The sequence below is a fragment of the Ursus americanus genome, chromosome 32 (assembly GCF_024610735.1).
Source record: "Ursus americanus isolate L20-20 chromosome 32, mUrsAme1.1.p, whole genome shotgun sequence".
Taxonomy (NCBI): Eukaryota; Metazoa; Chordata; class Mammalia; order Carnivora; family Ursidae; genus Ursus; species Ursus americanus.
The window spans coordinates 4,606,781-4,633,294 of record NC_142158.1 but is presented as its reverse complement, the minus strand read 5'-3'; the positions used below and the strand labels follow the sequence as shown (position 1 = coordinate 4,633,294).

Genomic DNA, 26,514 nt, shown 5'->3' with positions numbered 1-26,514 from the left:
ACCGTCCTTTGGGGGCTCAGGAAAACCCGGGGGTCTCTGGAGTTGGGAGTGATGCAGCATGAAAGACTGTGTGGACACTCTCAGTCTTTGGCTCTACTCTATGGGCTCCTGGATAGCTGGGATTTCCCTCTCTGGCCCCTGGGAATCTCGGCTCAGAGCCCCGCATTCCAGCCGGCTCCAGCCCCCTTTCCGCTGTCACTTGACTCCGCTGGGCCCCAGCCCTGCATCCCTCCCACTCCTCCAGCTTTGGGCTGGGGCGAGGTGGGCATCACCGACTAGGAATTTCTCCTGGGGGAGACCAGGGGACGACAGTTTCAGGATTCTATGGTTTCCTCTACTCTCCCCAGTGGACCCCTCTGTCTGGCCCCGCCATGCCACCTGGCCCCGGAACGTGGGCCTGGGGTGTGGAATGTCCCAGCGGGGTGTGAGGGGCTGCCGCTCCTTCCCTGAGGCTTCTGGAAGCAGCCCAGCCCGGTCTGCCAGCCCAGGGTTCCTCTGAGCACAGTCCCTGGAAGGAGGGGTAGAGCGTCTGCCCAGGTGAGGTTACTGGGGAAACCTTGGCCCCACCCCCGACCCGGCTCCACCCCCGCCCTAGCCTTTCCCGGGCCCAGATTCCCCAGCAGCTGTCTCCAGAGGGGTACGTGCTCTTGGGAACACCCCTGGGGGTTTGGTCGGAGGGGACGGTGGGAAGAGGCAATTCTCCGAGTGACCACGGGGCTGTTTATTAATGAGTCCCTTAGCAGTTGAGCGTGCTGGGATTGGCGTGTTCCTGGTGGTTTGGAGCTCTTGTCCATACCTAGGGCCAACTTCTTCCTGGTAGTACTTTTGTGTACTTGTCTGCTTGGGACTTCGTGTTTCTTTCTTGGGACTGTTGTTGAGACTGCACGTAGGGTGTGAGTTGATGTCTGCCGTGAGGTGCAGTGGGGCGGGGATCTGCAGTGGACTCAGAGACCTTTCTGAGCCGGTGACATTGATAGGTGGCTGACAAGTGTGCGTGTGCAGAGATGGTGGCCTGAGGCAGTGCTGAGTGGGGCACAACACCTCCCACCACAGCTCCTCGGTCCTGCCCACCTAACCCATCTTCTCTGGGACTCCTGTTGCTGGTCCTTTTGGGCTGTGTCCAATTTTCTCTTTGTCTGTATCCCCCACAACCCCCTCACCTTGTCCAGGCCTATCCCTGCCAGTGGTCAGAGCCTCGACCTCACCTGGACCCAAGGGAGGCTTGCCCTGAGGACTCCTGGGCCTTGAGCAGGGAGCCCTAGGGGACCAGGGCCTGGGAGTCTGGGCTGCAGGATCCTTGAGAGGACGACGGGGGCTGGAAGGTGGAAGTAGAGAGAGAATGGGGCTGGGAGAGAGTGGGGGCCCTGCAGGCTCTGGGGCAATCTGGGTTGGGGCGTAGAGGACAGGAGGCCAGAGGGTGCCATAAAGAAGCAAAGATTGGTGGTGTGAAAAGTGTGAGTCTGGGGGGCCTGGTTGGACAGGTGAGCGCTGCTCCCCTCCTCCATCTAAACTGCGGCTCTTGGGCTCTTGGGCTGGGCACCGGGCCTGTGGGAACCTGCTCCTTCCCTGTGCCCTGGGGCTGCCCCTTTCACCTCCCTCTCCAGGAACCGAGCCCAGAAAGGGGGAGCAGGGAGGGGGCCATCCCCTCACCGGGCCTGGATATGTGGGAGGCCCCAAGCGGGGCCTCAGCTTAGGCCGTTCCCTTTAGTGGGGACCCTGGGGCCTGGGGGTTGGGCCGCGGGTAGGCGGAGGGGGCTGGGCGCGCCGCGTCGGAGGGGCCGCGGGGTGGTTACCTGGGGGAGGCCAGGGCGCGCGGGGGAATGCGGGGTGGGCGTGGCGGGCGGAGGGGAGCGCGCGGCCGGGAGGGCGGCGCCGGGCGTGGGAGCGGCGGGGACGACGCGGTCCGGGAGGGGGAAGGGCGGCGACCCGGGCGGGCGGAGGGCGGCGGGAGGGAGCGGGGGCCGGGCCGGGGGGAGGCGGCGCCTGGGCGCGAGCCGCCCCAGCCCTGGCTCCTCTCCCCGGAACAGGCCCCCGACAGCTGCTCGCGGGAGCCGCCTCCGACACCCGAGCCCCGCCGGCGCCTCCTGCTCCCTGCTCCTGGCTCCCTGCGCCTCCCCCGCCCCTCGCCCAGCCGCCGAGGAGGCCCCGTTCCGGGGTCGGACGCCTGGGTCTGCCGGGAAGAGCGATGAGAGGTAGGGGGCGCGGCCGGAGGACCCCTGCGGGCGGAGGGGTAGAGGCGGAGGCCGGGGGCTCCAGGGGAGGCGCGGCGGCCGGGCGAGGGCCTGGCGGCGGAGGCAGGGCGCTCCCGGGCTGCTCTTGGGGATCCAGCTCCGCCAAGCGTGTCGCTGCCCGCCTCCCCCGTGCCCTGGCTTACAGTCTGAAAATGGGGGCGGCCGTCCCTGACCGTTGAGAAAGTGTGCTCCAGCCTTGAGGAAGGGCCCTTTCCTCAGTGTGACGGAACTGACACCCAGAAGACAGGTGCTCCTGTGCGGCCCCATTGAATCATCCCCTCGGGCGCCTGGAGAAGTGGGCCTGCCTTCCCACCAGGCCAGCCCTGCGGGCATCCATCTGCTAAGTGCTAAGCCTCCGGCCAGTCGGCTCCCAGGGGGGCAGCCTGCCCTCAGCCCCGCAGAGAGAGGCACGGACACCCTAACCCGCCCGTGACAGCCTCAGGATGGTCAGTTGGTTCTGTCGTGAGACTGTGTCCCTGCCGGGTGAGCGCCACCCTCCGTGTCCCATCCCCCTCCCTTCCACACCCCCTCGGCTCAGGCCAGGTCCCTGCTGGCTGGACTTTCCTTCCCAGCACCTCTACCCCCCGCCAGTGCCGCAGGCCCATCCGTGCGGCCCCCGTGAGCGCTGCGGTGGGGACAGGTGAAAGCTGAGAGTACGGGAAAATGGAGCCATGCCTCTTTTTCTCACTGCCGTCCCAGCCGCCGCCTTGGCTGCGCTCTGGCTTGGTCTTGGTGTGTATTAGGCGGCGGGCCCCAGTTCTCTTGGGATCCTGTGCCTGAGAGCCTGCGTGTGTGTGTCTCACGGTGTCCTCTAATGGTAGGAGCATGTGGCGTCTGTCATTTCACGGTCCCAGAGGTCTGAACATGGCTATTCACTAAGCGACGGCCTTGGATTTTACAGAGGGCCGACCTGTGGACGGAGCTGGCGCGTGCATGAGCGGCTGTGATTGCCCCGGCTGGGGCAAATGTGTGTAACAGATTCAAGTGGATGTCGCACGTGAGTGTCTGTCTCTGAAAGTCTGTGAAGAGTTGTCTGTGACGGAGGGGGTGCGCGCGCCTGCACGTGTGGGTGTGAATGCCACATCTAGCCCCGGTGTTTACAGCCCGCTCTGTAAGTTTGCATGGCTGACGTTTGTGTGTGTGTGTGTGGGGGGTGCGCAGAGCTGTGTGGGTGTTGTTTGTGGTGGGGGGTGGGGGTGGGAGAGGAGAGGGAAGGGCCTGCGTGGTGACCAGGTCCCTGCTTTGTAATTGGTTGAAGTGGGGTGGGGTAGGGTCGGGTGGGGCGGGGTTGGGGTAGGTCTTCGTGCGTCTGACCCAGTGGAGAGAAGGAGGGTGATTGGAGTGTTGGAGGGATTGCCCCAGACATCTGGGTGTTTCTCTGCTTGGCTCTGTGCCCTGTGCTTCTGAGCCTGCTCTGTTTACCTCTTGCTTTGTGTTTCTCGCCCCGTCTCCCCCTGCCTCCTATCCTCTGCCTGTCTTTGTATCTTTGCCCGGGGCTCCTCCAGCTCCGTCTGGCTCCGATGACTCATCATCGGGGATAGGCATGAAGGTTACCCAGGGGAACAAGGGCCCCGCTGTTCCTGAGAGAGGTGGGGGTGGAGAGCGGCACCCAGGAATTCCAGGCCAGCCGCCTGGGACCCTGCAGCCTGCTCCCCTGCACGTGGCTCCCGGACCTCCAAGGGACCAGGTGTGATCCCTCTGGTTCTAGCTCTTCTCTGTTGCCTGGGTGCCCCCCGCAACTCAGTCAGCCCCCTCAGCTGCCGCTTCTGAGCCGTGGGGTCTCAGCTGCCTCTTGCATTCCTGCCCTAGAGCATGATGGGAGCAGCTGGAGGAGGACAAAGGGATGGGGGAGTATCCCCCCACTGGTCCTACCTCCTGGGGTGACCTGGCCTCCCCGTCTTTGGACCCGCCCTCATCTCCAAGGCAACGCAGGCATTTCTCAGTGGCTTTTCCTTCAGAGGCAGCCACCTTCAGAAAGTGGGACCTGGGGGGACAGGGCGTCCGGGTCTCAGGAAGGGAAGGCGGAACGAGGGTGCTTTGGATCTGATGGCAGAGGTGGGAGAAGGGCGCGAAGGGTGGCAGTAGGGGTCCCTCAGGATTCCAGGGCCTGGAGAACTCGGCGCAGTCCTCCAGGAAGAGGAGAGGTCAGAACAGCTTCCCCTGCTGTTGGGGCTGCGGAGCGGAGCGTAGATACCGGGATTCACAAGGAGGTGCCCGTTGGAGTGGTTTTAGGTAGCGCCTGCCACCGGGCCCCAGTGCAGAGCACAGATCAGCTGGGGATTGTGTTCAAACGCGGATTCTGATTCAGCAGATCTAAGGGCTGAGGTTCTGCCTGTCTCCCAAGCTCCTGCGTGCTGCTGGGGCTGCGGGCCCAGGGGTCACACTGGGCTTAGCGGGGCTGCAGACGACAGTGAGATTGGAAAGCCCTGGGGTCCCCCACGTGTCTTAGAATTCGGGGATCGTAGGTGGGGAGGGGACCAGAGTTTAGCCCAGCATCTGGCATGTGGGCAGCGTTCTAACAGCGGAGCTGATGCTGTTAAGCAACTACTGGCGTTGTCACTTTACTCCCGTTGTTCCCGAAGCAGCGCTTCTGCCTGTCTGTTGGCTGTGACGCGGCTCCTTGACTGCCCTTTCACTCACCCTGCCACCTGTTTGCTGCCCTGCAGAGATGCTGGCCCCGCCCCCTTAAGCCTGAGGAATCAGGAGCTATGGGGCCAGGGGCCCTCTCCTCTCTACCGCTGCTGCTGCCGCTGCTCTTGGTGGCCACTGGAGATGCTGATATGAAGGGACATTTCGACCCTGGTGAGGAGACTGGCTCCTGGGTCCCTGAGGATGGGGCTTGGGAAACTGAGCCAGGGGCCGTGACCCTCCGTATGCCTGTGTTCACCCAGCCAAGTGCCGCTATGCCCTGGGCATGCAGGACAGGACCATTCCAGATGGGGACATCTCTGCCTCCAGCTCGTGGTCAGACTCCACCGCTGCTCGCCACAGCAGGTAACTGGCACACCTGGGGGGCTGCTCTGGAGGGAGCCCCTGGGGCCTCTACTTGCCCTTCCAAGTCCTCTGCCCAAGCCCCGAGGCCCCTGGGAGGGCTAGTGCCAACGAAACCCCACCCCCCATCATGAGGGGCTTTCAATACTGGAGACAGAGGCTGACCAGATGTTCCTGTGACCTCTTGCCCCCTCCCAGGCTGGAGAGCAGCGACGGGGATGGGGCATGGTGCCCTGCAGGGCCGGTCTTTCCAAAGGAGGAGGAGTACCTGCAGGTGGACCTGCGGCGGCTGCACCTGGTGGCTTTGGTGGGCACCCAGGGGCGGCACGCTGGAGGCCTGGGCAAGGAGTTCTCCCCCAGCTACCGGTTGCGTTACTCCCGGGACGGCCACCGCTGGCTGGACTGGAGGGACCGCTGGGGTCAGGAGGTGAGGTTGGCAGGAACAGCCCCCAGGGAAGGCTGGCTCTCCTCTCGCCCCCAGCTATACTGTGAATGCCCCCTGTCCACCGATGACTCTCCCAATTTATACCCTCTCTAGCCCAAGCCTCTGTCTTGAGCTCCATCTAGTGTTGCAAACATGACCACCTTCTAGGCCTTTCCACCTGGATGTCTAATGGGCGTCTCAAACCTACCATAAACTTCCCAAGCTGAATTCGAATCCTATTCCCACCCCAAACCGGACCCTCCCCCAGCTCAGGCCAATGTTTCAGGCCACAAGCTACGATGATATCGCTGATTCCTCTGGTCTCTCACCCCCTACTTTTGAAGCACCAACAGGACCAGTCTGTTCTACCACCACATTTCCTGAATCCAGCCATTTCTCACCACCACTACCTCTACCACCCTAGGCCAGGCGCACACCGTCCCCGGCTTAGCTGAACATGCTGGCCTCCAAACTGCTCTCCCTGCTCCTGTCTGTTCCCACCGGAAATATCTCCACCTAGAGATATCTCCACCTAGAGGCTACGTCCACTGCACCTGAGAAAATGCAAATCAGATGAGGCACACCTGGCCCATAGGCCTCCACTGGCTCTCCACTCTGCTGGAACCAAAGCTAAGCTCTGCGTGGGTGCAGAAGCTTGGCCTGGCCTGGCTCGTGCCCGCCTCCCTTACTCCTCTTCCCTCTATTCTCACTGCCCGTGGGCGCACTGCCTTTCTTGCTGTCCCTGGGACAAGCAAGGATTCGTCCCACAACTTTAAGACATTTTTGCTTGCTGGTCTCTGTGCCCGGAGAGCTTCTCCCCCAGATGTCCCCAGGTTCTCCTTCCACTCAGTTCTCCTCCAGATATCACCCCCTCAGAGAGCCCGCCTCCCCTTGCTGTAGTCCCACACCCTGCCTCTTGTTCTTCACAGCTGTTCTTCTTCCTGGAATCTCAGTGCTGCACGGGGAGAGGGGAGGGACGGATGTTTACCACTGAGAACATGCATGGCTGGCACAGAGGGGGCACTCATCCGATGCCTGCTGGGTGAACAGAGAGGAGGGGGTGAAGGAAGAGGGGGAAGGCCGAAGCAGAGGCACAGAGCTGTGAGAACTGGGGAGAGTCCGTGCACAGTGGGATGGGCGGCTTAGAGACAAATGGAGACAGGCAGGGGGTCGAGGCTGACATTGGAGGTCGAGGACAGGTCGTCAGGCTGAGAGATGCGTCAGAGGTTTTTGCTGCGGCCTCTCACTTTAGAAATGCCTGGCTGTACCCCATAGCCCTGTATGCTCAACACCAGCCTTCCTGAGTCTCCTTGTGGCCACTGTGTGCTGGGCCGGGGAACAGCTGCTGACTGGGAGGTGAGATCCAGCCCGGAGCCTTTCCCACTCATGCACCCTGTTTCCTGGGCCACAGGTGATTTTAGGTAACGAGGACCCTGGGGGAGTGGTGCTGAAGGACCTCGGACCCCCCATGGTGGCCCGGCTGGTTCGCTTTTACCCCCGGGCGGACCGGGTCATGAGTGTCTGTCTGCGTGTGGAGCTGTATGGCTGCCTCTGGAAGGGTGAGTCATTCAGACCCCTGAGAATTCAGTTCCTGGGCTGGGGCCTGGGGAGAAGGGCCTCCAGGATCATCTTTCTCCTGTTGGGAAGCTGTCACTCTGAGTGAGGGGGGGCCTGGCCAACATTGTCTCCTCCATGCCCGTGGGCCTGTGGAGGGACACAAGAAGGGACTGATGCAAGGGAGCGGGAGGGAGGCTTCTGCCTCTAACACCCCTCCTGCTACCTGCACCAGATGGACTCCTGTCTTACACGGCCCCCGTGGGGCAGACGATGTACTTGTCCGAGGCGGTGCACCTCAACGACTCCACTTACGATGGACACACCACACACGCTGTTGGCGGGTAAGAGAGGCAGGCCCTGCAGGGCGTGAGCCTGGGGTGGGAGGGAGGATGTAGTGGGTGGGGGTCCAGAGTCTGGGCAGTGAGATGGAAGAACTGGGGAGAGGGATGGGTTAGGTGGGGCCTTGGGGACACAGGATCAGGACTGGAGGGTAGCAAGGAGACTACTAGCTCATGTGACACTTGGTGCGAATTAGAAAGAGGCACCCCTTTGCAGAGACACATCTGTTGGGAGCTCACAGTAAATAGACACAGGGCAGGTTGAACGGAGCCCCCTAGAGGCGGTGCTTCCTGCAGCCGCAGAGTACCGCACCAGCTCTGGGGTGGGAAAGAGAGAGCCGCAGGGGTGGGGGCAGGAGGTGGAGGCTGGGGGTTGCAGAGCACGGGGCTGGGTGGCACTGCCTTCTCTCCCACCCTCCCCTTCCTCTGCTCTGCTGCTCTCCAGGCTGCTGTACGGAGGTCTGGGTCAGCTGGCGGATGGTGTGGTGGGGCTGGATGACTTTAGGAAGAGCCAGGAACTGCGGGTCTGGCCCGGCTACGACTACGTGGGGTGGAGCAACCACAGCTTCCCAGGTGGCTACGTGGAGATGGAGTTTGAGTTTGACCGGCTGAGGGCCTTCCAGGCCATGCAGGTAAGCGCTTCCGGCTCTTCTGGGACCAGGGTGGTTGCTCCTGGGCGCTCACCTGGGCTCTCCTGGCCTTGACCCTGTGTCCCTCCTCCCTTCCCCCCAGGTCCACTGTAACAACATGCACACCCTGGGAGCCCGCCTGCCTGGTGGGGTGGAATGTCGCTTCAAGCGGGGCCCTGCCATGGCCTGGGAGGGGGAGCCTGTGCGCCACGCCCTGGGGGGCAGCCTGGGGGACCCCAGAGCCCGGGCTGTGTCCGTGCCCCTGGGCGGCCGTGTGGGCCGCTTTCTGCAGTGCCGCTTCCTCTTTGCTGGGCCTTGGTTACTCTTCAGCGAAATCGCCTTCAGCTCCGGTAAGCCCCTGGTCTGTGCCCAGTCCTCAGCCTCTGGGGTTGCCGACCCGCGGGGCTCCAGAATACCCACTCCTGGCACCATATCTGTCTGTCTGTCACTCATGAGACTTCCCAAGCAGGGATGCCCTGAATAATGGGAATGCCTCCCTACGCCTTCCCCCCCATCTCCTTCTTTGCTTTACGAGCCCCTCACTCATGGCTGATATCGAGCCAGGAGGACAGTGTTGGCTGTAAAAGCACTGAAATACTCTGCTGGCTGAGGAACAGCCTCTGCTCCGGGCCTCCTGATACCCAAGATCCCCACCCGGGGCTCTCTCTCTGGGAGTCCTGTGTGTCCTCACAGTCCAGCAGCTAAAAGCCTGAATCTGCAGCGGCCGGGCCCCTGCCCTTCAGACGGGTTGGGACGGGTGCCGAGTATCCCCCCTGCCCCTGGTGGTAGAATTCCACAGGTCTCATGCAAGTAGCTTCCCTTTGGTCCCCCTTCCCTGTCTGACTCCCTCCTTTCTTCTCGTCCTTCTCTGCAGACATCGTGAATGACTCCTCTCCGGCTCTGGGGGGCACCTTCCCGCCGGCTCCCTGGTGGCCGCCTGGCCCACCTCCCACCAACTTCAGCAGCTTGGGTGAGCGGCCGGGGCCCCCTCCTGGACGAGTGGGTCCTGTGCTGCCATTCCTCCCTGGGGCCCCTCAGCTCGGGTGGGGCGCCTACGGTGGTTCTGACTCTCCCGTCTCCGCCAGAGCTGGAGCCCCGAGGCCAGCAACCCGTGGCCAAGGCTGAGGGGAGCCCAACGGCCATCCTCATCGGCTGCCTGGTGGCCATCATCCTGCTGCTGTTGCTCATCATTGCCCTCATGCTCTGGCGGCTGCACTGGCGCCGGCTCCTCAGCAAGGCGAGTGGGGCAGGGGTGGGGGGCGGGGCGCAGGGGCGGGGGTGCGGCCTGGATGGGACAGGCAGGGCGTGGGTGTGGAGAGCGAGGCCAGGCCGAGGCCGTCGTGTGTGGGGACGCCTGCATTAGTCTGGGTCCTGCAGGGACCACAGCACACAGTCTCATTAGAATAATCAGAGGTGGGCTTAGGAAAGTGACGGGTTGCAATTAGCGGGTGGCCTTATGGAATCGAAGAGTAGTGCACTTCCCACAGAGCTGTTACCGCCTGTGGGCCGCGGGCACGCAGGATGAGAGGAGGGAAGTTACCAGAACGTGGAGGGCTGAGTCTGAGGAAAGGCGCCTTGAGAAGGGCAGTGGACTTCGCTTCAGGGATACAGCTAGCCTGAGTCCACCTCTCAGGGAGGGCCTGGGAGACCTGACTTCCTGCCTGCCCAACAAACTCCTCTCCGGCCAGCCCAAAGCAAGCCCGTTGATAAAGGCCACACTGGTCAACCTCTTGGGGCAGAAGGCAGATGGGAAAGGGGGAGAGTGGAGCTAGAGGAGCAGAGAGGAGCTGGAGGAAGAAGCCAGGCGCACTCCAAGCCCATGTCTTCCTGGCGAGAGTTCGGTGGTGGTGATAGGCATGAAGGCTGATGATGCTATAATTATCTGGTCAGATTTGGGCTGGAATCCCACCGTGGGACATCAGGGGACTCACCTACATGCTTTTGAACCCCGTGTTTCTTTACTGGTGAAACAGAGTTAATGGTAGATACAATGACACAACTGTTGTGGGGACTGAAGGGGAGAAGGGGAGCTTGGCATGTAACGAGCTGAAATCGTGTAGTTAACAGTCCCATTCCTGTGACAAGGCCGAGCGCCGGGTATTAGAAGAGGAGCTGACAGTTCATCTGTCTGTCCCTGGGGACACCATCCTCATCAACAACCGCCCAGGCCCTCTTGAGCCACCCCCTTACCAGGAACCTCGTCCTCGTGGGAATCCACCCCACTCTGCTCCCAGTGTCCCCAACAGCTCTGGTAAGTCCTGCCTTGTTCTAGTCCCACCTCCATCCTCTGCTTCTTTTCTTACTGTATCTCTTTCCCTCTCTGCTTCCATTCCCTTCTTTTCCTGTCTTTCTAATTTCAACTCATGTTCTTATTTCTGTGCTCCCGGTCACCACACTCTATATCACTCCAATGTCCCTACCATATAATGTCCCTTAGGAATTTTCCATGTATTACCCTCATCGCTAGTGGTCTCATCCTGTCTCTGTGTCCCATACACATCTCTCTCTCTTCTTTGTCGTGCCCTCTCCTTGTGTCTTCCTGGCGCCTCTCCTTTCTCCTAGACTTGCCACGTTCTTTCCATCCATCTGTCTGTTATCCATCCTTCTATCTGTATTTATACGTCCATCCATCCATCCATGTGTCCATCCATTCCTCTATCCACCATCTGACCATTTATCCATTATCTATCCATCCGTCTATCATCCATCCATCCATCCATCCAACCACCTATCCATCTTCCATCTATCTGTCCATCCATCCAACCACCCATCTGTCCTCTGTATATCCATCTGTCCATCCATTATCCATCCATGTTCATACATCCATTCACCCATTCACCCATCTGTACATCCATCCATCTACAGTCCAACCACTCATCCATCCATATGTATTCAAACATCCATTTGTTCATCTCTACATCCACTCATTTACCCACCCATCCATCCATCCATCCATCCATCCATCCACCCATCCATCCATCTATATATATTCATCCATTCATTTGTTTATCTGTCCATCCATCCATTCAACCATTTGTTTCTCATCCATCTATCTACCCATCCATCTGTCCATCTCTTCATTCATTATTCATTCAGCTATCCAGCACTCTCCAGATCCTTTTTTTATCCTGTCCCTGTTTCTCAGTACATTAATTCCCATCATCCCTGGTCTTGCCCTATTCCAGATCTCCCTGTCTGTCTAGCCTTGAGTCTCATCCCTTCCCCGTGTCTCCCCCCCTCCTTCTCCCGACAGCGTTGCTGCTCTCCAATCCAGCCTACCGCCTCCTTCTGGCCACTTACGCCCGTCCCCCTCGGGGCCCCGGCCCCCCCACACCCGCCTGGGCCAAACCCACCAACACCCAGGGTAAGCCCCTCTGCCTCTGGGCTCCTCCAGGCTCCCCATACCTCTACTGGGAGCAGGGAAAAGTCCTCACATCTTGCACTCCCTCCTCTCCCTGCTGTGGCCTCTTTTGCTCTCCTGAGCTCCCAGGGAGGAAGCTCTTATGCCCTTAGCTCTCCTCTGCTGTGCTTGTTCCTTCTTAAGGCCTTTCCCTTGAGCAGAGGAGCAGAAGGCTCACTCGTTCTCAGCTCTGTCCTCCTCCTCCTCTTCCACCCCATCTTTTCTGCTCTCCAGAGCCGGAGAGGAGGTTGCCGTGCCGACCCCAGATTCTCTTGTAACTCCTCCCTTGTTTCCCCTCTCTCTAGAGCTGCGAGGAGGAGGGCCTCTCACCCTGGGTGCTTGCTCTCTCCCCCTATGTGTTCTCTCTCTGCAGTCCCAGAGGTGAAGGCTCACACCCTGCCCTTCCTGCCTCCTCCTTCTCTCCTTGGTGTTGCCTTCTCTCCTTGGTGTTCCCTCCCCAGGGCTAGGAGGGGACAGCTTTGCTTCCTGTCCTCTGTCTAGATTCCTTGTTGTTCTGGCTGTGAGGAACTGTTCCCCTCTCCCCCTTTCTGTGTGCCCCTGTCTCTGCTTGTCTTTGAGCTTGGAGTGTCGGGTCAGGGAGGGTTTGGGTAACCATGGCAGGGAGGAGCCAAGGCTGAAATTGGGGGGGGGGGTGCGGGTGGGTAGAACAGCTACGTGAACAGGAGGGGCGGCGGTGAGTGGGACAAGGGTTTGGAAAGTAGGGGGTGACTGGATGACTGGCACCATCCTTCTGATGGTGGGTAAGGAATTCCTCTTCTAATCAAGACTTCTGTCATGATCTCTTGGGCTGTGCTGGGATCCCTAGAGAACAGACTTTATGTCATTCTTTGTTCAGCCATTTCCATTGCCTTAAACTCTGGTGGAACAGCTCACTCTCATCTCATGCCAGCATCTTCTCTGGTTTGAGGTCGGTGGGTAGAATACTAAGAACATGGAGGATAGACCCAGTCTCTCACCCAACTGGGAGGTAGGGGGCCTCTGGGAGGCTGGGGGTGGAGAACTCAGGGGCTGCTCCTGATGCCTCGTCTTGTCTTCTTTCCCCTCACCCCTCCAGCCTGCAGTGGGGACTATATGGAGCCTGAGAAGCCGGGTGCCCCGCTTCTGCCCCCACCTCCCCAGAACAGCGTCCCCCATTATGCCGAGGCTGACATTGTCACCCTGCAGGGCGTCACTGGGGGCAACACCTATGCTGTGCCCGCGCTGCCCCCAGGGGCTGCCGGGGATGGGCCTCCCAGAGTGGATTTCCCTCGGTCTCGGCTCCGCTTCAAGGAGAAGCTTGGCGAGGGCCAATTTGGGGAGGTAAGGAGGATCCCTGCCCAGCTATCAGTAGTGTCTTGACTGGGGCTCTGACATCATGCCCACACATCCCCATTGGTCAGAACCTGTCACCTATGACTGTGTATCCCACTTACCCTGTGACCTCAGTGAACCATGTGACTTTCTGACAAATGAGCTTCTTTCCCTAGGTGCACCTGTGTGAGGTAGAGAACCCTCAAGATCTGGTCAGTCTTGATTTCCCCCTTAATGTGTGCAAGGGACACCCTCTGCTGGTAGCTGTCAAGATCCTGCGGCCAGATGCCACCAAGAACGCCAGGTGAGGACCAGGGATGGTGTCTAGCAATAGGGAAAGGAGGCCATAGAGAGTGGGGAACCATCTAAAGAGAAATATGGTAGAGACCCACAGAGCGGGAGTGGCTGGAGAAGGAAGTTTCCATCTCAGGCTGATCTCAGGCCGTGTCTCAGTGTCACTAGTGAGTTAGCTTGTCTGCCGGGGTTAGGGCCCTGGTCTACTTGAGCAGGAGAGAAAGTACAGATTAGCCCTTCTGTGTCCCTGCCATCTCCCTGCTTTTCTAGGAATGATTTCCTGAAGGAGGTGAAGATCATGTCGAGGCTAAAGGACCCAAACATCATCCGGCTCCTGGGCGTGTGTGTGCAGGATGATCCCCTCTGCATGATTACCGATTACATGGAGAATGGTGACCTTAACCAGTTCCTCAGTGCCCACCAGCTAGAGGACAAGGCGGCTGAGGGGGCCCCCGGAGACGGGGAGGCTGGCCAGGGGCCCACCATCAGGTATCCACCTCCCCAGGCTGGCCCTTCCCTGAGAGCGCCCCCCAGGGGGTCTCCTCTCCCCTTCTCCAGCCTGGATCCCGCAGGGCGTGGGGAGGCAGGTGGAGGTTCGGTGGGGTGGGGACTGGGATGAGGAACACACGGCCGTGTTCATCTGGGAATTGAGCAGGACGTTACTCTACAGTGGGGTGCTGAAGGGACTTGGGCTCTGTCAGGAGCGTCCCTCTGTTCTGTCATCCTCACTGCCTGAGTCCAGACAACAAAGCAGGAGCCCCCTGGGTCACATGAGCCAAACACATGTGGAGTGAGCACCTGCCCCTGGCTTCTGCGTGGGCACTCCATCTCTGCACCAGGAGTAGATGTGACCCAGTCCCGGGCCCCCCCTTCCTCTCCTAGGAAGCTGTGAGGTGGGGACGAGTCTGGGACTGCTCCCAGTGACCCTCTCTTGTCGCCTCCCTCCTCAGCTACCCCATGCTGCTACATGTGGCAGCTCAGATCGCCTCGGGCATGCGCTATCTGGCCACACTCAACTTCGTGCACCGGGACCTGGCCACGAGGAACTGCCTGGTCGGGGAAAATTTCACTATCAAAATCGCTGACTTCGGCATGAGCCGGAACCTCTACGCGGGGGACTATTACCGCGTGCAGGGCCGGGCAGTGCTGCCCATCCGGTGGATGGCCTGGGAGTGCATCCTCATGGTGAGAGGCGTGAGAGGCAGGCAGGGCCCGGCCGCGCAGGGGTGCGCAGCGCAGGGGAGCACGGCCGCTCTGTGGTCTCAGTCACTTGCCTTCCCCGGACTGCAGTTCCCTCATCGCTGAAGGGAGGGCTTGGGCCAGTGCTCTGGAAGGTTCCCTCTGGCTGTAGGGACCGGGCAAAGCCAGGGAGGAATGGTATGATGGGAAAGGGTCCAGGAGCCAAGAGTGGGTTTAAGAGCTGAAGTCAGGGAGCAAAAGAGGTGAGGGGAGACGGGGGGCTAGAGATAAAAAGGCATGAGTTGGGAGAGAAGCAAGACCAGAAAATGAGCGTCAGGCTGGCGAGGAAGGTTGGGTAGAAGAGGAAAGAGATCAAGGAGAGGACTAGAGGAAGAGGGCAGAGCCCGAAGGAGGAAGGAGCAGGCTTGTTGGGAGGGGGCCAGCCGGGGGAGTCAGGCCGGGGCAAGTGCTGAGTGGATGTGGGGCTCCCTGTGAGGAGGGGAGGAGGGTCCGTCTTGCCTGATGTCTTTCTCTGCCTTTGTTGCTTTATCCGCACACCAGGGGAAGTTTACGACTGCAAGTGACGTGTGGGCCTTTGGGGTGACCCTGTGGGAGGTGCTGATGCTCTGCCGGGCCCAGCCATTCGGGCAGCTCACTGACGAGCAAGTCATCGAGAACGCAGGGGAGTTCTTCCGGGACCAGGGCCGGCAGGTCAGAGCGGAGGAGAGGGAGGATAGGGTCGTGGGTCTGGGAGGCCAGGGGACTAGAGAACATTTGTCGCCTGCCTTTCGCCCACCCTGTCGTCACGCAGGTGTACCTTTCTCGGCCCCCTGCCTGCCCGCTGGGCCTGTATGAGCTGATGCTTCGGTGCTGGAGCCGGGAGCCTGAGCAGCGACCACCCTTTTCCCAGCTACATCGGTTCCTGGCAGAAGATGCGCTCAACACAGCGTGAATCACACCCGCTGCCCCTTCCTCAGGGAGGATTCAGGCAAAGCCAGAGGCGATAAACAAGAGGATTTTAATGGCACCCCACTCCATTCCCTGTCCCGACCACCCTTCACCTCTGAAAGAGAGGCAGTGTGACCATAGGTGGGCTGGGCCTGCCAGGGAGCTGACGCCTTCCCTTCCCGGGACGTACTCTCATGCCCCCATGCTGCTCCTCTCTTAGAAGCCTCTGCCACCCACCCAGCTGGCCCTGTGGATGGGATCCTCTCTGACCTCTTCTAGCCATCCCTGGGGGGGGGATGGGGCACATATAAGGCGGACACTGGATAAGGCCTATTGGAGCACCTGGACCCCACTGGACAACACTGGTTCCTAGAGAAGAGGCTGTGCCCTCCCCCACCGCAGCCTCTCTCTCCTTCCGTCACACACTGGATCCCACTGGCTGAGAATCTGGGGAATGAGGAGGACAAGAAAGGGAGAAAGATGTTCTCGTGCTATCTCCTGGAATTGTCCTTGGCTTTGGCTTTTCCCTCCTCCATCCTCTGAAACACTGGACCTGGGGGTGATCCCTGTCCCCCACCCCCAGCCATCCCCACTTCCCACCTGCTGTGTTGTAGCTAGAACTTCTCTAAGCCTGTATGTTTCTGTGGATTAAATACTGGGATTAGGGGGAAAGAGGGAGCAATGGCCTGTGGCCTTGGGGTTGGACATCTCTGTTGTAGCTGCCATATTGGTTTTTCTATAATCACTTGGGGTTTGTACATTTTTGGGGGGAGAGACACAGATTTTTACACTAATATATGGATCTAGCTCAATGCAATTTTAATATCCTGCACTAGGCAGGTGATACTAAAGGTCGAGTTTTCCACAGCTGTGAGTGTGTTTCTTGGGGGTTTGGTAAAATCTGCTTCCTATGTCTGCTCCCAACTCCTTTCCATTTCCCTTCTTCTCCCCACTCCATTTCCTACCATGTATCTTGCCCAGCACAGTGTTCTGTCAAACTCCAGTGGGAGCTCTGCAGGAGGCTTGGAGGGGGCTGAATTAGGCCAGGGGTCTTAACTTTGACCCATGGATCCCTTTGGCAGACTAGAGAGATCTACTGATTCCTCCTCAAAGTTGTTTTATTTTATTATTTTATTTTTTTAAGATTTTATTTATTTATTTGACAGAGACAGCCAGCGAGAGAGGGAACACAAGCAGGGGGAGTGGGAGAGGAAGAAGCAGGCTCGATCCCAGAACGCCGGGATCACGCCCTGAGCCGAAGGCAGGCACTTGACAACTGAGCCACCCAGGCGCCCCTCAAAGTTGTTTTAAAACGTATTACACACACACACACGCACACACACACACACAAATGTGTATATCTCATATGATCACAGAAAAGATCAATTGAAAGGGTTTACTAAAATGTTTAAGAAAATCACACAGTAACCTGTGTTTCTAAAATATATTTAATAACAATATCTAGCAGGAGGTTTAATAACTACTAACATCTGCAAATAGTAATAAGCACAAAAGATACTCAAATACTCAGAGATTTCTACAGAGGTAATGGGGTATGAAAAGAGCTGTGGTGTCTCGGTGGTAAGTCCCAGGCCCTGCTAATACTACTGGGGACTTTGCTCATATTAATACTTGGAGGAAATGCTAAATTTGTGTTAGAGGTTAATAAAAATAGAGGTGTAAATTTTTTTGGCCCCAATTCTAGGACCCCCTTCAAGAGTCTGGAAGCCCCAGGCAGAGAATCCTTGGGTGATCCAACAGGTGTGAGCCATTTGGATGGGAGCCAGAACCGAGAGCCTAGATTACTTCAGAGGTTTGGAAAGATGAGCCACAGCCACCAAATGAACGGTTAACGGAGTTTAAATTGGTCGGGAAAAAAAAAAACAAAAAACAAAAAAAAAACACAACAACTTGCAAGTATTGGAAAAGGCAGACCTATCTTGATGGAAGTTTGTGTGAAATAAAGACCCTGGGGTCTTGGCTGATGTATGATATTCACAAAAAGAGCCAACTGGATAATGAAGATACCAATAATCTGTTGGATTAAAAATCCCTTGGGATCCAGGTCACAGATCTAAGAGTTCTGTTGAAAGCTATGTAGGTCCAACCACTATGACCCATGTTTTAAGACACACATCGATGGGTCAGGAGTTTAGAGGGCAGAATCCAGAATGGTGAACAACAGACTCTGGCAGTGAGCTGAGAACTCCCAAAGCTCTAGACCTACTCAACCACCTGGAGTTCATCTGAACTTGTCTCAGAGTATTCAAACCTGCTCTTCCACGGGTTCCTGAGTCAGTGAATGGCGGCATCATCCATACAGCTTCGCATGCCAAAAACTTGGGGAGCATCCCTGACACCCCTTCTCCCCTCTCTTCACCTTCCAAGTCCAGCCTATCATGAAGCTCTGTTGATATTGCTTCCCAGACTTCCCTTAAATTGGTCATTTCTCTTCATCTCCATCACCATCCTGGCACACGCTACCCCATCTTGCCCAGACCACTGCGGTGGTCTCCCAGGGTCTATTCCTGCTCTTCTCTGGTTTTCAGCTGCAGCCAGACATAAATCTGACCCCGCTACTTTATTTCAAATCCTTTAATGGCTTCCTGTTGACCTTAGAAATAAAGAACAAAATCTTCCTGACCAAGTTTGCCCCCCTCGTTCCTTCAGCATCCTCCCCCACCCTGTCCTTTACACACCACTGGCCTGCTTTTAGTTCCTGCAACTGGCCACGGTCCCTCCTGCCATGGCCTTTGCAGAATCTTGTCCCCTCCCTGCTGTCTTTGCCTTAAGTCCTGCCTGTCCTTCAGCAACCTTCCCTGACTTGGCCAACCCCATCAAATCCCCTCTTGCTGCTCTCAGGCACGGAACTTTCTTCTTTGTAGTAGTGCTACAGGTGTGATTTTTTTTTGAAGAAAATAATAACAATATTTACCGAGCACCTGCTACATGCCAGGACCATGCTTATTACATATTATATCTTATTTAAGACAACATATGAAATAGTTTAAGTTATTGCCATTTCGCAGAAAAGAAAATTGTTTTTTTTTTTAAGGATTTTATTTTTGCGCGCGCATGAGTGGGGGGAGGGGGCAGAGGGAGATGCAGACTCCCCGCTGAGCAAAGAGCCCAATGCGGGACTCTGATCCCAGGACCCTGAGATCACGGCCTGAGCCGAAGGCAGACGCTTCACCAACTGAACCACCCAGGTGTGAAAACTTACCTGTTTTAAGCAACTTGCTCAAGGCCACACAACCAGGAAAACGCACAGCTGGTGAGAAGCAGCTACTAGGCTCCCGGCTCTCTGTTCTTTGCAGGATGCTGCCCGAGGGGAGGAGGTGATGAACTCTCCATTACGGGCTGGATAATCCTATGTGGGGGCAGTTCCTAGGAGCCCGGGCTGATTGTCCAGCTCCAGAAACTCAGCCTGTACTCAGCTCCTGACATCAGACAATTTGCACGCATTCACTGCACCCCTTCAAGCAGGAGAATCTGTGGTCACAGAAACGGTCTATATCCGCACCTTCAACAAGTAGCCTCTAGCCACCTGTTGCCTACTGAGTCCTTGAACTGGGGCGAATGTGGCTGAGGAACGGAATTTAAAAGTTTCATTAATTTAAATTTAAATAGCCACAGGTGGCTAAGGGCTCCTATTCTGGGCAGGGTAGCCTTAAAGAGTTTTCTCTGCACTGCAGGGTCTGCCCAGCTTCCCCTTGCTTGCTCCTGTCAAAATGAAGCATATGACCCATTTCAGTGTTACACACACGTAAAAGCTTCTTACAAAGGTGGCACTGAGCTAGGCGTGCCATTTTGTAATCTGCTTTTCTCCCCCTCACAATAGGTTGTACACAGCTCACTCAGCCACTGTGCATACAGCGTCCTTTCTAAGCGTTGCCAGTACCCTACATTGTTGCGATGACCCACATTTTATCTAACCAACTCCCCATGGTGGACATTCAGGCTGTTCCCATTGTTTTCGTAATACAGTAACAGACACACTTCAGTACATAGCTTTGCATGTGTACTGCTGTATCCATGTGGGAGAACTGCAGTATGATACATTTCTAAAGGTGGAGTTGGTAGGTTACGCAGCAGTCACGTTAAAATAACCGGTACATACTGCCAAAGCCCCCTTAAAAAGGTGTGACTATGTCGACTTTCAAAAAAAGTGTATGAGTACTTATGCTTCTAAGCGGTGACATCGAGGTTGTCAACACTTTTTTTTTTTTTTTTTTGCTAATCAGGTATTTTATTGCTTCTTTACTTTTCCTTAATTACTGGTGACGATGAGAGCTTTTTCATTTGCTTATGAACAATTTATATTTTTTCTGTTTACTGCCTCTTACATCTTTCTATTCTGTTCTTTTTCTTATTGCTTTGTTAAAAGCTCTTTGTATTGTCTATTTTGTCAAATATTTCTTCCAGACTGATTTGTCTCTTATTTTACTTAAGGTGAGACATAAAGAAGCTGTGTCGGTTTTGCGTCATTCCTGAGGATTTTACGCACCGACTGTTAAACGGAAAAACAAAACAAGCAGGGGGGAGCATAACAGAGTGCTACACAGCTCTTGCCATTTTGGTCCGCGGTCCCTCACGTGTACTTCAAATTCCAGCCCGGGATTTTCTAGATGAACGATTGTGGGCAAATTTCTTAATCTCACTGGGCTTCGGTCTTCTAGTCTGTAAAGTGGGGGTAATGAAACTTGCCTTATAGGAACTTGGGGATACTTGTAGCTCTGGCTTTGGTTTAAGACGTCCCCTTCCCTTTCCCTGTAGTGGTAGCCCCAAATCAAATCAGACCCAACAACTGGTTTCTTTAAAAAACTGTATTTATGAGGATCTTCTAAAGAAACGGGGTGGTGGGAGCATGATGGACGTGACAATTAAGCCTCCCTACGTGCCAGGGCGCAATGAGCAGTGCTAACTCCTACCTCGCGAGAACGTTCTAGAGAGTGCTTTACTCCAATTTTACGACGAGCAAAGAGCTCCAGGAGCTCAGCTTCGTGTGTCTCTAAATCAAGCATCTCACTTAGGAGCCATTTCCGCGCCTCCGCCAGGAAGCCCTTGGGGCACTTCTCCTCCCGGGGTCCCGCCTCCCGCCTAGGTCGGTTAGACTCGCCGTTAGCTGCGGGAGCGGAGAGCGACGCGGAACGAACTGGCGGGGCCTCGGGTGTCTCCGGCTCTCTCAATCGAAGGCCAGCCTCCCTCCTGGAGGGTTCCTCGCGGTGCCTTTTGGGAGTTGTAGTCAGATGCGCCTCAGCCCCCTCCAGGGCGAGCCGAGACAGGACTCTAATTCCCAGAATGCCCCGCGGCGAGCGAGTGAGTGCAGCGCGTATTCTTACCTTCCCTACTTTTCCACTCCTTCCCCTCCTTTCCTTCTCTTCTGAATCCTCCACTCTGGACTACTGTCTAGTTCTTTATCCTTCTCCCCATCTTTTTCTCTCATTTTCCATCGTCCATTCTCCTATTCCCGGGAGCCAAGGCGAGACCTTAGCTCCGATTAAGCGACGACTTGAAACTCAGGGTGCACGAGGGGGGGAGCGACACGGAGTGGTAGGGGGGCCGAGAGAGAGGGGATCGGGGAGGCATGAGAGCTGGGTGAGAGGCGAGGAGTAGGAGGAAAGTAGGAGAGAAGTTAGGAGATACGACCTGTCGATCAGGGTGAATGGGGTGAAGTCTTGCGGGGCAAAGAGGAGAGGTGGCCTTAGATCTGGGAGGCAAGGAGGAGAAAGGTAGTTCATTGCTGGGCCTGTCAGGACCTGTGGGTCAAAGAAACAGATGGGAAGGACTGACCACTTTGGAGCTCATGGGCTGATCTGACCAGGAGAGGGAAAGGAAGAGAGGATTGGGCTTAAACAAGTTTCTTTGTCACTTCTTAGGTAAAAATGTGACAAGGCAATGAAATTTTAAAAAATGGTTTTGCTAATATCGGACAATTAACAATTCTCTAATTTGGAAATTGAGAGAAGACTGGAGTTGAGGCCAGAAGTGGGACGAGGAGGCAAGAGGAGAGGAGGTTGGTCAGGTCTGGGAGAAAGGACAGGAGATGAGTGACATAGAAGAGGAAATCATAGAAAGGATGGGTTATTGTGGGGGCCGGTGGATCTGGAATAGGAATGAGGTGAGGGATGACACTGGCATGGACTGTGGGGGTGCATTTGTAACTTTGCATCTCTCAGGTGATGGAGAGCACCCCCTCAAGGGGTGGACTGAACCGAGTACACCTACAATGCAGAAATCTGCAGGAATTCCTAGGGGGCCTGAGCCCTGGCGTATTAGACCGATTGTATGGGCATCCTGCCACCTGTCTGGCTGTCTTCAGGTAAGGACCCCCCCTCATGGCAGGGATTGTGTTGAGGAGATGTAATGGAGCCTTCAGACTGGAATAAGTTATCATGAGTTGAAGCTTAGCCCTGGGGGGCTTGAAGACTGAGGTGTGTCAGGCCAAAACAGATGGAGCAGTGGGAACAGCAAGACTGGTAAAGGTGTGGGGGGTGGGATGAGATGTTTGAGGTTGTTGAGGGCAGAGATGCAGATAAAGCAGTTTCTGATATTAACATTTTACCTGTACCTCCTTCCAGGGAGCTCCCATCTTTGGCTAAGAACTGGGTGATGAGGGTGCTCTTTCTGGAGCAGCCTTTGCCACAAGCCGCCGTAGCCCTGTGGGTGAAGAAGGAATTCAGCAAGTGAGTCTCTGCAGCATGCTTCGCCGGTTACAGGTTTCTCAACGAGCTATTCCAAGTGTTCCTTGGAACACTTGCAGGAAATATTAATGGAGACACCACAAAACTTGTACTTAAATAAGTTTGGGAAACTCTGTGTACTGTATTTTCCCTCTCGGAAAGTTGTGATGTCTACAACAAGGTTCTGGTAGGCATTGCCATAGAGAAATTTGCCTGAAGAAGACGCTGTTTTTGCTGTGTGAAACGGTGCTCCAAGGCATATGCCCAGTTCAGACAAGTCAGAAATGGAGGCCTTTATGGGCCTCCTTCTTTTTGTTGTCCCGACACACCCCCTTACTTCTCTGCTTCTGTTTCAGAGCTCAGGAGGAGAGTACAGGGCTGCTGAGTGGCCTCCGGATCTGGCACACCCAGCTGCTCCCTGGTGGTCTCCAGGGCCTCATCCTCAACCCCATCTTCCGCCAGAACCTCCGCATTGCCCTTCTGGGTGGGTATGTCACTTCCATCTTCCTAAGCTAGGCCAGGGGAACTAGTATTTCAACTGCTGGGGGTGTGGAGCCCCTGAGGGGCCACTCTGGAACCTTGTGGGCTCCACCCCTGGGAGTTTCTTTAGGAATAAGTTGGACGAGATGTAGCTGCATGATGTAGGAAAGAATGGCTTCCACTCATAGCCCATGGAGGTGAAGGGGGAAAGAGGACAGAGGAACAGGCAGGGAACACGGGCAGGGTTCCTTACTCTTGGCCCATCCTGGCATAGGGGCAAGGCCTGGTCTGATGACACAAGTCAGCTGGGTCCAGACAAGCACGCCCGGGATGTTCCCTCACTTGACAAGTACGCGGAGGAGCGATGGGAGGTGAGGACTTGGGACTCTGTGTCTCTGCTTGTGCTTCTACGTCTCATGGCCCTTAGAGGCATCCTTCTCTCTATCCACTTCTGTTCCTCAGGTGGTCCTGCACTTCATGGTGGGCTCCCCCAGTGCAGCCGTCAGCCAGGACTTGGCTCAACTCCTCAGCCAGGCTGGGCTCATGAAGAGGTGAGGAAACCAGAGGTACATGAGATCCCTGCCAAACTGAGTGTCTGGGGTGGGTTAGGATTGCAGACAGTTAACTGAGAAACGAGAGCTGAATGGAGTACGGCCAGAGAGGAACCAAGAAAAAATGTGAGAGGACAAGTGGGGATGATGGCCTCTCTCTGCATACCTCTGTGTCTCCAGCACGGAACCTGGAGAGCCCCCCTGCATCACTTCGGCCGGCTTCCAGTTCCTGCTGCTGGACACCCCTGCCCAGCTGTGGTACTTTATGTTGCAGTATCTGCAGACAGCCCAGGTGAGGAGGCTGCTTGCTGGCATGCTCTGATCTTCTTGGGACCCACCAAGAGACTACCCTCGCAGACTCTTCCCTGATGTTCGATCCCCTCATTTTCTCCCTTCCATCCCTGCCCCTTTGTCTCTGCCCATTCCTCCCTAGAGTCGGGGCATGGACCTAGTGGAGATTCTTTCCTTCCTCTTCCAGCTCAGTTTCTCTACTCTGGGAAAGGTAAGCAGGGGGATGGAGCTGGGGGCTTGGGTGGGCAAGCTGGTGGATAGAGAGATGAGAAGGGGAAATCAGGTTACGGGCAAAAGTGTGAAAGGTAAGAATGAACAAAGCAGAGATGGGAAAAGAGGGAATGAATGTATGAGGTTGGGAGGGGGAGAATGTGATGTTTTGGACCCAACTGGCCACCTCTCTTCCCCAGGATTATTCTGTGGAAGGTATGAGTGATTCTTTGTTGAATTTCCTGCAACATCTGCGTGAGTTTGGGCTTGTTTTCCAGAGGAAGGTATGCGCACCCAGATACATGGCTTCCAGGAAAGAGGCAGGGTGGTCTGTTGCTTTGGCCTTTAAAAAGGAGTGGGGTCTCAGATGGTAGCTTCACTTGTAGTGAGTGTAGCATAAGTGTAGAGTTGTTGAATCACTATGTTGTGCACCTCAAACTAATGTTACATTATGTGTCAACTATACTCAAAAAAGACTGGGGTCTCAGGAGGCAGTAGCAGAAGGGAGTCTGGACTACTACCTAGGACTGAGTACTTGGGTCCCTTGGAATTGATAAGTTGAGAGTTGAGGGTCTTGCCCTCGGAGGGGTCTGGTGTCTCAGGCAGGAAGGTGGTTAGTGACACCTGGCCCTCTGCCTTTCCCTTCTGTCTTTTCCAGAGGAAATCTCGGCGTTACTACCCCACACGCCTGGCCATCAATCTCTCATCAGGTGTTTCTGGAGCTGGGGGTACCGCCCATCAGCCAGGCTTCATTGTGGTGGAGACTAATTACCGACTGTATGCCTACACTGGTGAGGCCAGACTGAGGGCCCCAAACGGCAGATAGGGGGTGGGAGTGGGGAGAGGGAAGGAAGTAGGAGGCAATGCCAGTTTCTGTTCATGTTTACCTGACAGTTTAGAGTTTTCTGACATTCCTCGTCACACTTGAAGTTCTTGAGGGAGTCTGGGTGTGGGGATAGCCTTCTCATCTTCTCTTCCTATCCCTGGGCCAGAGTCGGAGCTGCAGATCGCCCTCATTGCCCTCTTCTCAGAGATGCTCTATCGATTTCCCAACATGGTGGTGGCACAGGTGACCAGGGAGAGCGTGCAGCAGGCCATCGCTAGTGGCATCACAGCCCAGCAGGTATCCCCACTTGGGGAAGGTGGGGGTGGGAAGATAGGATGCACTTGGGCTATGGGGTACAGGGTGCTCATCTTACAGAAGGCTAATACCGGCTCTGTTTCAGTAGATGGTGGTGAATTGTTTGTGTTTGAGCATAGACCATGCACATGAAGAAAAGTCAAGGCTCTAAGCGTGGGAAGAAACACAGGGGTTGGGGAGGTATAAATTTGTGTCTCCACCACCAACCCCTTCCTAGCTGCATAAGTGGCCTGGTTACTTCACTTCTCTGAGCTCCCTTTCCTCATCTGAAAAATGGAAGTAATAACAGCTCTCCCTCACAGCGTTTGGGGAGGATTCAATGAGAGAATAGCAGTAAAGCCTTTGTTTCAGAGCCTGTCATGCAGTAAGTGCTCAAAAAATAATAGTTGCTGCTATTTTAAAAAAGGAAAACAAAACAAGACTATAGAGAGGGCAAATGTGCTGGAGAAGAAATAGCAGATGTGAGCGGGGGGACAGCAACTTGCGATGACAGCCGAACAGGGATGGGTTAATGACAGGTACGAGGCTATGGATTTTTAAACAGGAAGCTGATATTCCAGTGACATTAGGTGACAGCTTAGGTACCTTTCCTGCCCTCTTACTTGAGCTCCTGATCCCATTCTTGTCTGTTTTCCTAGATCATCCATTTCCTAAGGACAAGGGCCCACCCAGTGATGCTCAAACAGGTACCAAGCTCCTGGAAGATGACAGCCCCTGGCAATGAAGTGATGGAAAAGAGAAAGGGACAGCCAGATCTGGGGCATGAGTAGACGGCTGGGGTTGTCTGGGGCGGTATTCCTGAATCTTCACAGCCATTGCTTGCCCCTACAGACACCTGTGCTGCCGCCCACCATCACAGACCAGATTCGGCTGTGGGAGCTAGAAAGGGACAGACTCCGGTTCACTGAGGGTGAGTGGCTTCTGATGGTCGATTCTTGGTCCCTGGCCAGGGGAAGGACAATTTAGCCTTCATGAACTGAAAAAGCTATTCATGCGGTTTTTTTTTGTTTGTTTATTGCATGGGCTGTGAGAGAAAAGCTGGCAAGACACTTTATTTTGGGGCTGTGTAGTAGTAAATTGTTTCAAATCGGTGCAGTGTGGATTTAGCTAGAAGAGGAAAATTGGGAGTGATCACGGACAGTAATTTCTCTGGTTTGGTGAGCATTAGTGGGTTTTCTTAGTGTGTTCTATTGCCTTACCGAACATGGCTGGATCACACTACTGTTAGGATGAGTCCTGGAACAGACAAGTGGAGAATTAGTCTTTAAATAGTGGTGGCTGGCAAGCCCAGATCACTGCCCGGAGGCCGCCCCGCAGGGGCCTCACGTTTTTGCCTCTTCTTCTCCCGGCACGTGCCCTGCGGACTCCAGGTGTCCTGTATAACCAGTTCCTGTCGCAAGTGGACTTTGAGCTGCTGCTGGCCCACGCTCGGGAGCTGGGCGTGCTGGTGTTCGAGAACTCGGCCAAGCGGCTGATGGTCGTGACCCCCGCCGGGCACAGCGACGTCAAGCGCTTCTGGAAGCGGCAGAAGCACAGCTCCTGAGACTGCGGGCTCGGACCCGGGCGGGGTGGGGCGGCCGCGTGGAGGCGGGCGCGGCCTCAGAACTCAGGTGTTTTTTATTTACACGTCGGACTCTTAATTGTTTAATAAAGTTGTGGAAATGAGCCACTCGGTCCCAGGCGCCTCCCCGCGAGCTCGGCTTCCTCTCCCCTCGGGGCCCGCTTCCCCCGGCGCCGGCAGCCACTGGACCCGAGGGAAAACGAATGGGGCCGAGCCGGCTACCGCGCATGCCCTGGGCGGAGCCCCGCCTCCCTGCGCCGCGCGGCTCGCGGGTCACGTTCCGGGGCTGGATTCG

At 56.1% G+C, this 26,514-nt stretch overlaps 2 protein-coding genes across 11 annotated transcripts; both read left to right on the top strand.

Annotated features, from left to right (window-relative positions):
* The first annotated feature begins 590 nt into the window (after positions 1-590).
* DDR1 (discoidin domain receptor tyrosine kinase 1) lies at positions 591-16,169 on the top strand. Of its 7 annotated transcripts, XM_045800532.2 has the most exons (20): positions 591-637; positions 2,028-2,192; positions 3,133-3,228; positions 4,898-5,033; positions 5,123-5,225; positions 5,421-5,649; positions 7,058-7,205; positions 7,436-7,544; positions 7,987-8,173; positions 8,274-8,520; positions 9,045-9,140; positions 9,256-9,407; positions 10,256-10,421; positions 11,424-11,534; positions 12,646-12,890; positions 13,058-13,185; positions 13,446-13,664; positions 14,126-14,360; positions 14,916-15,065; positions 15,166-16,169. In XM_045800532.2, the coding sequence occupies exons 3-20, from the start codon at positions 3,220-3,222 to the stop codon at positions 15,304-15,306; spliced, it is 2,811 nt and encodes a 936-aa protein (XP_045656488.1). In that variant the 5' UTR covers positions 591-637; positions 2,028-2,192; positions 3,133-3,219; the 3' UTR covers positions 15,307-16,169. The 7 variants fall into 7 exon arrangements, with proteins under 7 accessions (XP_045656488.1, XP_045656490.1, XP_087714304.1 ...); XM_087858178.1 differs by lacking the exon at positions 591-637 and having other exon boundaries at positions 1,923-2,192; XM_045800534.2 differs by lacking the exons at positions 2,028-2,192; positions 3,133-3,228 and having other exon boundaries at positions 618-637.
* A 4,327-nt stretch (positions 16,170-20,496) lies between these two features.
* On the top strand, positions 20,497-26,323 carry GTF2H4 (general transcription factor IIH subunit 4). Of its 4 annotated transcripts, none has more exons than XM_087858088.1 (14): positions 20,497-20,621; positions 21,482-21,624; positions 21,884-21,988; positions 22,342-22,473; positions 22,740-22,836; positions 22,928-23,016; positions 23,197-23,308; positions 23,450-23,518; positions 23,718-23,801; positions 24,176-24,308; positions 24,510-24,640; positions 25,297-25,344; positions 25,490-25,568; positions 26,029-26,323. In XM_087858088.1, exons 1-14 carry the CDS (start codon positions 20,604-20,606, stop codon positions 26,199-26,201), a joined length of 1,413 nt encoding a protein of 470 aa, XP_087714214.1. In that variant the 5' UTR covers positions 20,497-20,603; the 3' UTR covers positions 26,202-26,323. The 4 variants fall into 4 exon arrangements, with proteins under 4 accessions (XP_087714214.1, XP_045656484.1, XP_045656483.1 ...); XM_045800528.2 differs by lacking the exon at positions 20,497-20,621 and adding an exon at positions 20,635-20,784; XM_045800527.2 differs by lacking the exon at positions 20,497-20,621 and adding an exon at positions 20,635-20,826.
* The last annotated feature ends 191 nt before the right edge of the window (positions 26,324-26,514 follow it).